This window comes from Daphnia carinata, chromosome 9, assembly GCF_022539665.2.
Source record: "Daphnia carinata strain CSIRO-1 chromosome 9, CSIRO_AGI_Dcar_HiC_V3, whole genome shotgun sequence".
NCBI lineage: Eukaryota > Metazoa > Arthropoda > Branchiopoda > Diplostraca > Daphniidae > Daphnia > Daphnia carinata.
In genome coordinates, this window is record NC_081339.1 from 5,836,457 (window position 1) to 5,852,701 (window position 16,245).

The window sequence follows — 16,245 nt, forward strand, 5'->3', positions numbered from 1 at the left end:
TCGCCTACAAGTGTGTCGTAAGATCTAAGGTGGCATATAACAAAGCTATGCCAGTTGAAAGATATGGGATTCTTTCAGCTGTTGTGAAAATTCATGGATATGCAAAATGATCCATGCCAACCTTTAATGGGTGTCGTCATGCAGTAATGAACAAAAAGGAGGCGCATTTTTATTAGATATGCAAACTTGCCCAACAATTTCGTTGACGTCGCCTTATCTCAACATTTTGTAGTCCAAAGCAAAATGTGCGTCAACATTTCAGTGCTCATATTATCAGATAGAATTAGACGATTGTCAGGTGTGTCTCGTCGCCTAGTCGAGATTGGTGGTGCGTCATTTTCAGTTATTAGTTTCCCGTGACTTGTGACGATCAAATCCAAAACAACAGTGTCATACTCGGTGCTTTTCAAAACCATGTTTCAACGTGACAAAGTGATCGAGAAGATCCTCCATTTTTCAATCATTTCACTATTTATTTCTTCAACGGGTATGTGTCAGTTCTACAATTCATTTTATGATTGCTGTTACATATATTTTAATTCATTGTTTAGGAGCACAGTGGGATAACCCATGGATCGTTGGACCTCCAACTTCTAGTCTAGCCTACGGTCGTGTGAATTTGACATCCACTACATCTGACGGCATCTTATACGCGGAAGAAGGAATTAAACGGGGAGTCGTTCTCGCCATTCTTCGCTATACTGGTAAAACAATTTCTAAATGTATATTTTACAACTTTCGGTTTGACATTAATTGCTGCTGAAGCTATACACTCGCACCCCCAATTATATTTAATAATTTAACGCAATATTAATGGCATTCTTTGCCAAAATGACGCAGGCTCCGTGCCACCGAGTTTATCGACTGGTTGCACGAATATCATCGAACTAGGTCCCCCAGAAAACAATGCAGTCGCAATCAAATCTTTGAAAGAATTCGATTTCGAGAGCGGAGATCTCAACGAGGATACGTGCGTATTCGTTATTTTCATCATGTCTCTTCCTATACGAGCACTCGATTTCAATATGGTGGACATGAACGACAATAGACCGTTCTTTATCAACTATCCCAACACGGCACTAACATTTAAAGAGGTAAAACTGATTCATAGTTTCCACACATTCGTTAGTAGTTGCCGTTAAAAACATACTGAAATTAAATTTGGCAGAACGAGCTGGGACAGATTTATGACTTTGATGCTACAGATGGCGATCAAGGAGATAATTCCACATTACTTTACACTTTCAAGGTGAAAACTAATTAGATTTAACGCTTACGTTTTTGTAGTAAATCTGAGTTTTGCAAACTACATTAGACTCTTGCCGGTGACGGTTCCAATTTCACGCTCAACAGCAGTAACGGAATTTTTAGTGTCACAAAAAAGTTGGATTTTGAAGCTGGACAGTTTTACTTGTTCGAAATAAGTGTGGCGGTAATTATCCTTACATTATACGATAACTAGAACATTCGTTATATTATGAAATGATATTTGATGTCTAGGATAGAGGCGGCTTGTCATCTCTTGTTCAAGTGACACTTTACGTTATCGACGCGAAAGATTCCGCTCCCATTTGGAAAACCCAAGTGCCTTTTATTAACATCAATGAGGAATTGGCTGTTGTAAGTATACATACTTCACTATTAAAAATGAAAGATTAATAATCTAATATGATATCCATTTCGATAGAACTCGCCTGTCTTTTCTGTCCTAGCTCAAGACGGAGACACGATAAACGATGAGATCGTGTATTCGTTAGTCGGTAATAATATTTGTGTTGTTAAATGACTTCCACTATTGAGAAAGCTCATTTGATTGATAACCGTTTGAATTTAGACAGCAGGGCGAGTTTTAGTATAGACGCCAAAACAGGTGAGGTGAAAATAGCACAACGGATAGACCGCGATGTCCTCGACTTTGATTCCTACTTTGATCTGGAAATAACGGCAACGTGCAAAAATTATCCACAAAACAAGTCCGTCGCTTATTCGACCGTCTTTATCGACGACGTCAACGACAATTTACCTGTATTCGATAAGTCAATCTACAACTTTGACTTAATCGATGAAGGGTACGTCGGTCGACTCACACAAATGGACATTTTGGTTTCCGATCCCGATCTGGTACTTGCATTCAAACTACATTTGATCTTTATGCAGTGACAATAACTTTTACGGTTAAAACGCAGAAAGACAAAGGTTCTTATGTGATGGCGATCCGAGGGTCACCGGACGTCAACCAATACGTGGAACTGAGTCCTACTACAGGGCGAAACAATGGAATTTTTTCGTTAAGGATTAATTCTCCGAAATTGTTGGACTACGAGGATAGCACGAAACGCAACATCACATTTCAGGTACGTTGGCTATAAGCATTTCCTATGACAAGGTGAGACAATACATTAACAAATTGGATGAAATGCAGGTTGTAGCAACAGAAGTATCTGGCAGCCAGACAAGCCAATATTCCACGGTCAATTTGTTTTCCCGCGACATCAATGACAACAGTCCGGTTTTTCCTAATAATTACACAGCTAATATTGTGGAGAATTTGGATGTAGGTAGCCCAGTCATAAAAATCCAGGCAACTGATGCCGACGTCAGTTCAACGTACGGTCAGCCCAGCATTAGGTATGCATTTAGAAAGCATTATGTAGTTTTAAAAAAAGGTTAAACAATTGAGTTATTTCTTTTAAGGTATTCGTTTGTGGAGATTTATGATGCTGCCCGCTTTTTTACCATTGATGAAGTGACGGGCGAAATTCACACAGCAGCCAATATTGATCGTGAATCGATCGGGTCGTCTTCCCTCAAATACAAAGTTCAGGCCATTGACAAAAGTAAGGCTGTTTCCACGAGGTTTTTGTTTTCTTACCCAGTCCCTTTTTTTTTATCGAGGGGCGTTTTCAATTAGGTCATTTCAAAATTGACCTTGGTTACCTTATACGTCTTACGTACATTGTCTTATTCAGATGGAGACTACGACGGACGGAGAGCAGTCGCTGATTTAACAATCGCCATTCAAGATGTCAACGACGATACTCCTAGTTTCTTGCCTGTAAGTACAGCATATCCCTTTTTGTTTTCATCTAGAAAAGCATTGATTCACATGTTCTTTTAACAAATTCGTTTGTAGCCGAGTACGGTGGATTTTAGCGTTAGTGAAGAGAAAGGAAGTGGAAGTGTAGTGGCCGATTTCTCTGCTTCTGATCGCGATGAAAATTCGAATCTGGCATTTACCATCAACTGGGAACAATCCAAATTCTACAAGAACCGCGCCCTCATTTCGGATCCATCGCCAGAAATGAAAAAAACGTTTACGTTGGACTTGGAGAGCCGAGCTTGGAATAAACAATTTTGGAGGGTGGCCACTACATCAACGGCTGTTTTGAAAGTGGGTGATTCATCCTTTCCACCGGGCAATTGCAACAGTTGTCCAAGTACGCCACTCGATCGTGAAGTGTTTGATTCGGTCCAACTTTGCCTGACAGTCACCGATCTCAACACTGCGATGGGCGTTGACAAAGACGAACGTAAAATCATTATTATTTGCCTCTTTGATTTCTAGTCCAATGACTTGACAATTTTATATACCATTCAGTTTATGTCGTCGTTAATATCGCGGATATGAACGACAACAACCCTGTCTTCGACCAGACCAGTAACGAGTTCTCCATCGTAGAGGGAAATGCGACGGCCGTTGGAACTGTTTTTGGGTATATTCGGGCATCAGATATCGACGAAAGCAACGTCATCACTTATTCTCTGAAGTATAATTTCGTTTATTCTTAAAAAGCTAATTATCTAAACTTTATTTTGCTTCATATGATGGTGCATAAAGTTTGTGTGATAACGTGGTCATTAATGCCAAAAACGGCCAGTTGAGCACAACGGCGTTGATTGATCGTGAAGTAAATGATGTAATTGAATGTACCGTCACGGCGACTGATAATGGCAACCCAACGAGGTCGTCGACCACCTCAGTAAGAAACCCCTTTGTTGTTATGACACAAGTAATTAATTGCAACTGACATTGCAGATTCGAATCACCGTTGTCGATGTCAACGATAACGAGCCCAAGTTAACGGTGACGCCCACTCAGGTTGTAATTCATGAATGCAGCCCAAAGTCAAGCACCAAAAATGGGATAATGGTTTCCAGTCTGCAGGCCACAGATGCTGATGCAGGTAAATTTCAAGTTAGAATTCAAAAGAGGAAAAATATCACCTGTCATTGGTAAATTGCAGGTGCTTACGGGACAGTCAGTTACATGTTTTCACGGCAAAATGTGGAGGGAATAGACGAATTCGCCATTGATCTCAGCACTGGTGAAATGACGGTGCGGAATTGCGAGTTGCTCGATTTTGACACGAAGATAAGCTATAGCGTCATCGTCGAAGCTCGTGATAACTATCGCGAAGGAATTACCTGTAATTAATTTACTCCTTAGATTAAATGAACATTTATATTAATCACCTTGTTTGCTTGTTTAAATAGTGGGAAGTTTATCCGATTTCGAACGAATCAATATCACGTATGGACATTTTGTTTTCAAGCATCTTTTATGAAATTCTGACGTTTGAGTTGTTCCCAGGTTATTGGACGTCAATGACAATGCACCAACACTTACATCACCAGGGAGCCTAAATGAATGCTACCGTTCACCTTTGGAATCTTTGACAATGGTATAAAGTGAAACCCATTTACCTTCTGCGTTATTTATCTATGTTTATCTTGGTTTTGTGGTACAGGGCCAAGAAGTAGCGTCAGTCGAAGGCAGTGACGCAGACAGCAATGGTCCAAACAAATGGTTGACATTCACGTTACATGGACAGAACAGGCTCGGCAATAGTCCGTCAGAGAAATGCGATCGACCATTTCGTATGGAGACCGTTAATAATTCCACGGGAAAATTGGTTGTTGCAGTTTCTGATATACTCAATTGTACAGGCATTTACGATGTTATCGTACAGGTGAATTCATTAACGAAATGTACATTTAAATAAAACAATTTTCAGCTAGAGTTTGATATTGCCAGGCTTGTGACCAGGGCGATAGCATTGAAGGTGTCCAATGTTCCAGCAACACAACGTATCGCATCTGTGTCTTGGACGTCAATAACAATAATCCTCAGTTTATTTTCCCAGAAAAGGACAATTCAATTTTCGAAGTGCGTGAGGATTCGTCTGTGGGTCAGCCTTTGTTCTACAATGCAACTAACCAACAACTGATTTTTAAAGCCACCGATAACGACGAAGGCTTAAATGGACAAATACTCTACACATGGCTGGGTGAGTAAATAATTATAACTTGCCTAGAAAATTAATTAACTTTTATTTGGGTGTACGTAGATGATAGTGTCAATCAAGTGTTCGCGTTGAGCGAGGACACGGGCCAAGTGTATTTGAGCAGCAAATTGAACCGCTCTGTCGCTAGTTACTACGACGTAAGCTATTTGTTTGCATAATTCTTCGATTTTTTTTATTTAGTGGTTTCTTTTTGCAGTTGATTATCGTAGCGACTGATCAAGGTACACCTCCGCTTAGTACTCGGATGAATTTGAGGATTAATGTGCGATTAAGCAACAAACAATTGCCTTACTTCCCAGTGAACTCCGAGTCCTTAACTTTTACAGGTGCGATGAATTGTCCATTACATTTTTAATACTAACGTGACACTTTTTGACGTACAGAAAATGAGATGGAAGTGAAGGTGTTTCAAAAAGCGGAAGATCCAGACAACGGCAATCTCTATCCAGGAGAAAGTCGCTACGATGTTTGCTACTACCTCGTTTGTAATGCGATATAAATTACGTTTATTTACCTAATTCGCTTAGCATTATTTTTTACAATGCAGGTGGCAACAGTGAATACTTTGATGTGCCTGATAAGACACTCAATCAACTGCATACGAAAAAGCCGTTGGATCGTGAACAGCCACTAGCCGTTCCGTACGTCACCATCTTGGCCACCAATGACTGCACTAATAAACCTGTCCTATCCTGTTCGGACATTGATGCCACCAAAGGACAGTACCTCAATATCGCGATTAACGTATGTCTATTCATAAGTTAATTTGTTTAAAAAAAAAAAAGGTAATTGGTTAAAGACTGTTGTTTGGTAGGTGAAAGACGTGAATGATTGTGATCCGGTGTTTTCCGGCTCGTTGTCTGGAGTCATAACGGAAGGTAATGCACGCGGTACAAGAGTCTTTCCAATGACGGTAAATTCTGAGAAAATCAGGTAGTGGGTCTTATGGTATAATTAATTTGTTTGGAAGTAGATAACTGATGAAGATGATAATGATGTAGTAACGTGTAAAATTGAAGAAAGCTTCACAGTCAGCCAGTCGTCGGTTAATTTAGGGACAGTGAGCAAACCTCCGTTCTCCATCAGTTCGGATTACTGGATCGTTTTAGAATTCACCGTTCAACCTGAAATGAAAGGCTATTTCACGTTGAATGTTACCTGTCTGGATAAAGGTAATATGTTAAAGAAAACTGTTTGAACTAGACGATTAAAAATAATTCGAATTGACAGTGGCGCATTCAAGTCGAACGCCAATCAACATTTACGTTGTGGCGCAAGAAAACAAAGTCGACATTGTATTTGATAATAAAAAAGAAGAAATTGAAGCCAAAAGATCTGAGGTAAGTGTGCGCTTATACGTATTGGTTAATGATTAATATCAATCAATGGGTTTCTAGATTGAAAAGATCTTCACAGAGACAATGGGCTATAAATGCAATGTGGAAAAAGTACTAAGCTACGAGGGTGTTGGAAAACCGGATGGCAACAATACGTTCAACACAGCACTCAGTTATTTTATCGACGTGAACAAAACGGAACCAGAGCCTGTCCTTGCCAGCGTCATTTTTGCGTAAGTCTATTAAAAAAACTCCATATTTTATTGAAAAGACTGTTAACAAATTGAATTCGATGAGCAGGAAAAAAGGCGAGCCGGGAATAGAAACTTTGTTGAGGGACCAGTGTAGCGAAGTGGGTCTGACTCTCGAAGGTGTTGGACCTTTGCCCACGGAAGAAAAAAACACATCAGAGCAAATGTTTCAAATGCTGTTTATCATCGCGTGCGTTGTTCTCATTCTTATGATTGGCATAATCCTTTTCTTCGCTAAAAGAACATCCGAGTAAGTTTCACTTGCCAATTCTTTTAAGTTTAACGTCACAAGTAATGGTCTGCTAATTAAAAAAAAAGGCTTAATCGGCGAGTTGCAGCTTTAGCTGTTCCGAAATTCGGGTCGCAGGATTCCGGAATCAATCCAATTGCCGAAACTGTTCTTAATTCCAATGTGTATGCCGTCCAAGGATCTAATCCCATTTACAGCATTGAACATTCGTCCAATTCCAATCACGATGACAGTTTTGACAAGATCAGGTAATGACATCTCAACGCTATTTTTACGAGAAACGTACTGACCTTTTGAATGTTTAATTGCAACAGCCAAAGCAGTGGAGATTCCATTTTCATTGGAGTGGAAGACAACCCGGAATTCAAAGACTACCTCAGTAAAGGAATAAATGGGAAAGCGAATAATGGAATTATTCATGAGGTTGCATCTCTTCCGTTCGAGGTTGTTTCTCGTCGCAATCCGTTAATGGACCGTTCTCTGGATGAGGAGAAACCCGAGCCTAATCATCCTCCTCCTCCTCCGCCACGAACCGTTAAAAGGCCTGCACCTCCAGTTCCCGTCTTGTACGAAGACGATGACGGTGATTACGCTGAATTGGATGCAAGTAACAACATCGATTCCAACTTTAGTTTTGGAGATGTCACCATGACCGCCATTTAAACACAGTATGTTAATTTTTTTCCAATTATTAATAATGCCATCAAAACAGTGTACCGAAATAGATGAAGAAACTTGCTGTTGAGATAACAGTTCATTTTTAAAAATGAAAATGCATTCGCTGTCAGGTCGATAATTGACCAATGTATAATAGCGTCTATGGTCTCGTAATATAATGGTAACGCGGCGTCGCGTGTTGCATGCTTTTTATAGCCAAACAAACGAGACTTTGTGTCTATACATAAACTCAAGTGGTTTAAGTGTTCGATATCAGTCTGATATCCGATCCACAATAGCTCACATACCAGCAATTTTAAGACATTGCGTCAGCAGGCTGGCAATCATTTGGCAAAGGTTAGTTTGAATTCTATTTTAAGATGCAACAGTGTAATACCATGTTTTTAATTTTCTAGTTTTCAATCATGTTATTTCGTAAACGAAATGAACGAATTCGTAAAATCGGTGGATCAACAGTCAACGTAACACTGGAAGAAACTCTACGGCCGCTCTGGAAATTGACTCTTCATTGCGGAATTTTGCTCGACTGGTGTTTACCAGCCTCGAATAACTCGCGTCTTTGTCGAGTTTTGCGTTACATCGGCATCGCCATTTCATCCAGTCTCCTGTTTGTCATGTTGATATTCGAGTTGACACAATTGTTCGTCGGGATCGAATCGGCGGTCAACATTCACGCCATTATACCCAATTTGTTGTGGTCTGTTCCGATATTGTTAGCATTTGCGGTTCAGTTGTACTCGTTACGACATCGCCGCGAATTCCTCAGTTTCTTTAAGAAATGGAGGCAATTAGAAATGGAAATTTCTCATTTGAATCCTCAACACGTCATGTGCAAATCGCGTAAGATGCATGCGGTAATGTACGTAACGTATGTCTTCATTACGATGGCTTCTTTGATCTCCTTGGGTTGGGACATTTTCAATCGTCCTGAAGCCACTTATTTGATGTCTACACATCAAGCTATTCGTGAAACTGTACCATTACTTTTGATTGGTACGATTCACTTGGTATCCATTTTACTGATCTGGATTTTAACATCTCTAGCTGATTTTATTCCAGCTTTTACTTATTATCACGCCTCTTTAGCTGTTGGCTGCCTGGAGAATGAAGCAGAAACATTATTTGCCAAACGTAAATATGCAGAAGATTTTCAATATTCTATTTCTTCTCGTCTTTCGTTATTAGCTGCTAAATTGGACTCTTTTCCTGTTAAGCAATCGTATCTTAAACCAGCTGCAATTGAATTAGAGGAATCCATTCGTCTTATATGGACTCGTTTTGAGGCTATTGAGGAAATGGTTAGTCGAGCCGATTCGCTGTTTGGGTCTTTTATGGTTTACGGTCAAGCTGGAGCCATTTTCTTTACGACTGCCTTAGCTTATTCGGTGTTGTATAATTTATCAGATGCATTGAAGTTGCGTTCTGCAGGTCTCGTTCTTTCTTATTTCATGAATTTAGTTGCCATAGTATTTCGTTTTGTTTCTAGCATGATCATATCATCTCGGTTGCATCGATCTGTTGGTAAATTTCGAACTAGATTAAATTATTTGTTGAGTCAACATTGGAATCGTATGATGAAACACGAACGTGACATGCTTCGTTCATTTCTCTGGCGATTACAAACCGATCCGTTAGTGGCTCGTCCACTTGGCGTTTATTGCATTACTCCATCCATTTTACTGAGTGTTTTTAGCGTCATTGTCAGTTACGTCATTGTACTGTTACAAACAAAATAGCGTTTTCAAATTTCTTTTCGATTGGTCACTTATACCGGTAGTTTTATTCGTTAACAGGACAGTTCTTAAGGAACGATTGCTATTTCCATTAAGCTTGGCTTAAAAATTTAACATGCAATAGGGTAAAAACGTCAACCAATTGTTTGACTCCTTGACATCACTGTGCGTGATGTCAGGCAATGAGTATACACCACTATGAATATTGGTACTTTGTCGTATTGAAATGGGTACTGAATAAATATCGAACGTTGTTCGACAACAGTCAACTGCAACATGTGGAGGCGAATAGTTGGGTATTTTTCAGAGTCGCCTGATGAGACCATTAACTTTGAATGGTGTTGTCGTCCGCTTTTGGTCGCCATGAATCTATTTGGAATTCCATTGGGGATGCACGAAGCAGACGAATCGATACGTGTTTGGATCAGCAACGTGTTTGGATGGATTCTGTATTTCATGAACGTGGCAACCGGTTTGATTATGATTTGCATCGAAAGTGAATTTGAGAATGTTGCATCAGTCAATGGCAAATCGATTGAAGACAATCGGACAACGGCGTGGCAATGGAACAGCGGAATAAGTACTTACAACGCTGTCTGTTCGACGATAGCCATTCAGACCGTCCTGCTGGCCATCACTGCAGTTCGATGGAAAGATCTTGCACGAGTCCTCCATCGAATGGAGCGAATAAATCAATTCAGCCCAAAAGAGTTTTCTCATTTTCGTACCATTTTTCGATTAGGATTGCTAGTCGCCATTTTTGTAAGTATTTATCAAAATCTCAATTACTCTAGAAAGGTATTCATTCATTATTTGTGATGTAAATGCAGATGTGTGTGGCTGTGTTTTTCCTGTCGATGTCTGCCTATTTCGACACCGGTTTTCTCCTGTGGCAAATGATATTCTATTCGTTTCAACGATCGTTTATCGTTTTCATTTGCTTGGCTGTTGTGTTGTTCATTTGCTTTGGATGGATGGCCTCCACTATGATGCAACTACTCGGCAAAGAGATGACGCATTTCGTCTCGGATCCCGATGGAAATGATACAACTCAATTTGTCGCCTTAATATCTAGATGGAGTCGTCATTATTTCACGATTATCGAGTTCGTTCATCAAATGAATCGTTGCTTTGGTTGCTTATTGCTGGTCATGGTAGCCCCAGCTTTTGTACGTGTCATCAACACTTCGTTTCATCTGATGATCGACATGAAAGACGGACAATGGACGGTTGATGTTACCGTACAATTAATCGTCTTGTTTTTTAATTTTGTCGGTTTCACCTTCATGACTAATATCCCGCACAGCATTCGTCAAGAGGTATTTTTGTTTTGAAGTATCATCTGTGAGAATGTAACATGTTCGTAACACAGGCAGTTGATTTGACCAAGAAATTACGCAAACTCCACTTTGAAGATTATGCTCTTCAAAACCAGGCAACTATTCATTTATAAAAACGTATTTTTATAACCGAGTTTGATAAGGTATTCTTTCTATATACTAACAGGTGAATGTCTTGATGATGGAAATATCAAATTCCTTGCCGAAAATTACAGCAGCTGGTTTCTTTGACGTCGATCTCCAGCTTATTCCAACGGTACGTTATATATACAGTATTATATGTCACTTCGACTACATAAGGTGAAATGATTGTAACCGTTGAATAATAGCTTATTGGAACAACATTGACGTACCTCATCATCCTCTTTCAATTTCAAACGTCGGAGAAACGTTGAATCATTTAGGACAACGCCGGATAGACTCATTGCCCTCACATTTATTTAATCAAGTCGCCTTAGAAAAGGCTTCGTATAATTCCTAACGTTCATCCAACACCTCTCTGATAATCAGCACGCTTGAAAGGCAAAACACTAATTGTCATTTTGCACCTGGATGACGTCAATTGACATAATTCAAGAGACGTCTATTAATGATATTGTTTTCGTTTTTAGCAATTCGTTGAGTGGTTTTAACGAACAAGCTCATATATAGAGTGCAAGTTTCCATCTATAGACGAAGCATTTGTCCGTCGTCTGTATAAGACTTGACTTCTTGTTCATTTTTCTGCCTGTACTTTAAAGGAAATGAACTTTCAATGGAGCCTGCAGCCCATGTTGAGATGGATGTGTTGCATCGGTATCTACTTAGAGTCACCCGGAAGCCTTGTCTCACCGTTTCGCTTTTGGATTATCGCTTACGGCTTAATTGTGTTCTTTGTTCACCTCTGCCGCAACGCAATTGTTATCTGTGGTTATTTACCGAAATTCGAAAACTCATCATCTGAAATGTCCACTCCTGTACTTTGGAATGCAGCCATTGGCGTTTTAAATTATCTCTTTGTGACAACGGGATCGCAGTTAAATTTGATAGTTGGATCCATTTCCAGATGGCCCAGTCTCACTCGACTTCTTCGTCAAATGGAGAAAGAAGAATTTTTTGAAGCCAAACATTATCGACGTTTTCGTCGTATCTGTATTTCAGCACTTGCATTCCTCATCGCGGTAATGAATTTCTGACACTTAGATATTCACATTCTTTTCAACATTAATTCACGATTCACAGGTTCTGTTAGTTCTTACTATTGTACTGACGCTAATGGTTGTGCCTCTTGATATGCCCATCATGGCAAAATTGGACGAGTTGCTTCAGCCAACTGTTATCCTGTACGTCTTCAGTGGTGGGGCAATATTTTCCTGCATCGGCTGGATCGCGTCCGATATGTTCGTCATTCTCGCTGAAAAGATTACGCAGCAATCGAATAACAAGACATGTAAACAAACGGATTGGAGTCAGAGGCTTGACAGTTGGAAGCATCAACACTACACGATTTTACAGCTCGTGGATAAGATGAATAATTGTTACAGTGGCCTCCTTCTTGTGCTGATTGCAGCTAGCTTCGTCATGATGATCAACACTTCGTTCGTAATCATGCGGAACCTTCCAAATATGGATATCCTTTTGCAACTATTGGTTTTAATCATTCAATTTGGCCATTTCGCTATGTTGATTTATGTGCCTCATCGTATTCGTGAATCGGCAAGTTTTCTTTTTATCCTCTTTTTTCCCTTTTTTGTTTGTGTAGTTAATTTTTACTTGTTTGTTAATTTTGTTTTTATGCAAAGGCCATCTGTTTTACCAAGACACTCCGTTGTCTCGATTTCGACAATCAAATGTTACAAGAAAAGGTATTTTTTGTCATAGATTTTTCGATTCTTTATTTTTAATACTAATTGTGCTGTAATTCATTGGTGGAGGGGCAGTTGAATTTCTTTATTGTGGATGCATTAGATTCATTGCCGAAAATGACAGCTGTTGGATTGTTTGATGTTAATCTTCACCTTGCTCCATCGGTAAGCTGTTGGATTTTGTTTTACATCATTCACTTTAATTTCAGTTGTTCGCTATAATCTATTTAGATTGTTGGAACAACTCTCACCTATTTAATCATTCTGTGTCAATTTCAATATTCTAAAAATTAAAACCCTCAGCAATGACTGGAGAGACCTTTTACTACAATCCTCTTCATGTGTCATATTTGCAGACAAAAGAAAGTTGATTGAATTTTCATTGAATATGAAACAAGTGTCATATTTTGGCATTCGCCATAAGGTAAATCATAGTCGTATTCACAAACAAAAAAAAAGCTACGGAAATGGAATCCTTTTTTCTGAGAAATGGATGGGGGCGTTTTTCCAAAGCGATTTCGGAAAAATTTTTTTCATTTTTCTCGTGGAATTGCTTTCTCTTCTTCATTTGGTAACCCTATCCCACGTTTCTCTTGTAAGGTAAAATTGTGCACACGACGTAAAAGAAAAATATTGGAATCCATTCCAAATTTCATTCGATTATGTGGATTGCCCATACTCGGTTGATTTAATAATGTAAAACAGCTGTCAGGTGCTGTCTACGTTTTATTTTGTTTATTTTTTCTGTCTGTAGATGTGACAAGTGCTTTGTGATCCAAATTGATTGAGTAGAAAAGCTGTCAGTCACCTGTATACCAGCAACGAAAGGTATTTCTTGTTTTGAAAGTTCTTTTTTGTTATTGTTTTAGAATTATTACTTCTGATGAAGTGTGACTATGGACAGGTTGAAAATGGACCAGTTTTTATAACCTTTATATAGCCATTACCATGTCAGTACGTGCTGTCATTGTAGCAAACTAATGCGCTAGATGTCCTAATGAAGAGTATAGTACTAAGACTGGCACCAAAGGCTTGTCATGGACAATGCCGCATTGCAGTCAGCTTGCAAGAATGGCCAAGAACGGTAGGATAACGGTGGTGGTGAGGCCCAGAAAGTTGTCTTCTTCCAATAATAATAGACGTCAAAAGATTCATCCGACGTCATCAACGCCATTTAATTTCGATTGGTCGTTGAAGCCGATGACAGTTTGGTTTCAGCTGTTTGGACTCCAGCCTCCAATCATCAACAAAGATCAAAAGGATCGTCGATTCCTGTTACTCATTCCAGTCACAATCATCTTTTACGTGCTGACGATTGGCTGCAACACGTTCGTTATGTCTCAGACCAAGTGGATTATCGAGACGAAAAATTATACCAGCATCACTCAAGATTGGAATTCAATCATTAATCAAGTAAACTATTGTTTTCTTACGACCACGACTCATTCGGCCCTTTTGTTTGTCAGTTATTTCATGTCGTGGAAGCGATTAACGGATCTTCTTCGACGACTGGAACAAGGTGCCCAGTTCGACAACAGCCACTACAAGAAATTCCGACGTATATTTCAAATTGGATCGTGGTTCGTGTTGATTGTAAGTGTCCAATCATTTCAAAAGAATAATTAAAAGAGACGAGAGTAATTGATTTTCCAAAACAGGAAATTGCAATTGAACTTGTTGAAACGCTAATCTACCGCTTGTGGATTAGTAGCATTGTGGCAAGTTTATCAACGTCACACGTCGTTTTCTCCGCACTGAACATGGTGTCACTCATATTCCCTTATCTTGGCTCAGTCCTGTTTTGCTCGCTCGGATGGATGGCTTCTGTCGTATTCCAAATCATGGCCGAAGAAATCGATTCAGCTAATGTCGATTCCAGCGACTGCCTGGCTATGACGTACTTCATTAACCAATGGAGGCGTCGTTATTTCCTCGTTGTGGAATTTGTAGACGAAATGAGCCGCCATTTTGGGGTTTTTTTGTTGGTTGTTACTGCATCGGAATTCGTTCGAATGACCAACACTTCTTTCCATTTATTGACGGAATTACTCGGCCATCGATGGACATTGTCCACCATCCTCATCGCCGTCGACTACATCAAGGAAACCCTTTGTTTTTGTTTCCTGCTTTACATCCCTTCTCGAATTTATCGCGAGGTAATTTTCAATAGATTTTTTTTGTTTGAATGGAATTTTTTTCAAGAACTGCCATTTTTAAAAGGCCAACGATATGATAAGGAAACTGCGAATGACTGATGCCAACGAAGTCAGCTTACAAAACCAGGTATAATTGGAGTAAATTTTAAGAGCAACTTGATTTGATTGTAAAATTTGACATTCAGATGAGATTTCTAGCCGAAGAAATGATCCAATCACTTCCTAATATCACACCAATGGGAATGGTTCACATCAATGTTCAGCTCATTCCGACGGTAACACTTAAAATTTGATTGAAAATGTCATTTACTTACTTAATTTGTTTCTTTATTGTTTTGTTTGTTTTTTTGCAGTTGATGGGAACGACCTTGACGTATTTAATTATCCTTTGTCAATTTCAGTCATTGGAGACAATTGATGACAAAAGGTAATGAGGAAGTCGGACTACGTGCATTTCTTTTTTTGGTTTCAATTCCAAGAAGAGCCATCGGACTACGTGACACAAAAGAATTGTAAAAATTTTTTTGCAAAAGGAATGTCAAAGATTAAACCCTATCGCAAGCACAAAACCGATGGCCATCCGGATTATACTCTAAAGCATGTTGAAAGCGAAAAGTCATAGCTTAATGCAGCGATCGTTTTTTTTTTTCTCGCAACAGTTCAACGGGTTTAGATCATTGTGCAAGGTTTCGTGAACGTATCGATCGAGACTGTCGTAATTTGGTCATATATCAATAGGAAAATCCTGTTTCCATATCTCTGGCATTGACGTGGCGAGCTAACGAGCTGAGATAACAGGATTACACTTTGTTCTATGCAAAAGTATTAGCTCTCATTTTCATTCGTTTAAATTTGTCTTTCAAAGACCTGTCATCGATTACTCGACAGTAAGTATCTGAGCAACACATTCCAGTGCTAAAACGATCCATTCAGCTTAAAAAAAACAAACATTCGACTTGAATGATTTTCTCTACGATGACGTGTAGTTTAAATGATCTGTCATTGAAAGATCAAGACATTTCTCAAAAAGTGAATCCATTTAGAGTTGTATGTACCTGTAGATAAACCAGTTGGATTCTAGTTAATTGATTGATCACTTGGAATGCTACCACGTCAGCTGATTCTGCCATTTTGTGATGTTGATGGAGCTAAAATTGAAATGGCGCAGTTGGCTGAGATAAAAGTGTCAGTCACGCGATTCGGTACGTTTTGTTTTTGGTATTCCCTGTTCGGCGTCATCAATCACGTTTTATTAGGCGATGTTTACGTGTTTATAGGGGAAATGAATGTTGGCAGATGTATCTAAACCTGTCTGTCCATTTTTGTAGAAAAGTATTCACTCAATGAAAT

General features: G+C 39.3%; 3 protein-coding genes and 1 long non-coding RNA gene across 4 annotated transcripts; all 4 read left to right on the plus strand.

The window, feature by feature from the left end:
- The first annotated feature begins 184 nt into the window (after positions 1 to 184).
- On the plus strand, positions 185 to 7,929 carry LOC130689102 (cadherin-23-like). Its single transcript, XM_057512113.2, has 32 exons — positions 185 to 487; positions 552 to 704; positions 841 to 1,094; positions 1,169 to 1,249; positions 1,316 to 1,432; positions 1,501 to 1,620; positions 1,688 to 1,760; positions 1,835 to 2,121; positions 2,187 to 2,354; positions 2,423 to 2,628; positions 2,695 to 2,837; positions 2,970 to 3,055; positions 3,134 to 3,530; positions 3,599 to 3,767; positions 3,839 to 3,980; positions 4,037 to 4,184; positions 4,245 to 4,427; positions 4,495 to 4,531; positions 4,592 to 4,682; positions 4,749 to 4,970; positions 5,036 to 5,288; positions 5,349 to 5,443; positions 5,503 to 5,632; positions 5,690 to 5,791; positions 5,854 to 6,050; positions 6,121 to 6,219; positions 6,280 to 6,478; positions 6,537 to 6,646; positions 6,704 to 6,876; positions 6,944 to 7,144; positions 7,213 to 7,392; positions 7,459 to 7,929. Exons 1-32 carry the CDS (start codon positions 415 to 417, stop codon positions 7,805 to 7,807), a joined length of 5,238 nt encoding a protein of 1,745 aa, XP_057368096.1. The 5' UTR covers positions 185 to 414; the 3' UTR covers positions 7,808 to 7,929.
- A 1,902-nt stretch (positions 7,930 to 9,831) lies between these two features.
- On the plus strand, positions 9,832 to 11,424 carry LOC130689107 (gustatory and pheromone receptor 39a-like). Its single transcript, XM_057512118.1, has 5 exons — positions 9,832 to 10,317; positions 10,386 to 10,874; positions 10,928 to 10,990; positions 11,062 to 11,151; positions 11,225 to 11,424. Exons 1-5 carry the CDS (start codon positions 9,832 to 9,834, stop codon positions 11,288 to 11,290), a joined length of 1,194 nt encoding a protein of 397 aa, XP_057368101.1. The 3' UTR covers positions 11,291 to 11,424.
- Positions 11,425 to 12,675: 1,251 nt separating this feature from the next.
- On the plus strand, positions 12,676 to 13,358 carry LOC130689182 (uncharacterized). Its single transcript, XR_009421814.1, has 3 exons — positions 12,676 to 12,739; positions 12,815 to 12,904; positions 12,971 to 13,358. It is a non-coding gene; the product is annotated as an uncharacterized LOC130689182 (long non-coding RNA).
- Positions 13,359 to 13,633: 275 nt separating this feature from the next.
- On the plus strand, positions 13,634 to 15,707 carry LOC130689104 (uncharacterized). Its single transcript, XM_057512117.2, has 5 exons — positions 13,634 to 14,332; positions 14,398 to 14,895; positions 14,960 to 15,022; positions 15,081 to 15,170; positions 15,249 to 15,707. The coding sequence occupies exons 1-5, from the start codon at positions 13,784 to 13,786 to the stop codon at positions 15,324 to 15,326; spliced, it is 1,278 nt and encodes a 425-aa protein (XP_057368100.1). The 5' UTR covers positions 13,634 to 13,783; the 3' UTR covers positions 15,327 to 15,707.
- The last annotated feature ends 538 nt before the right edge of the window (positions 15,708 to 16,245 follow it).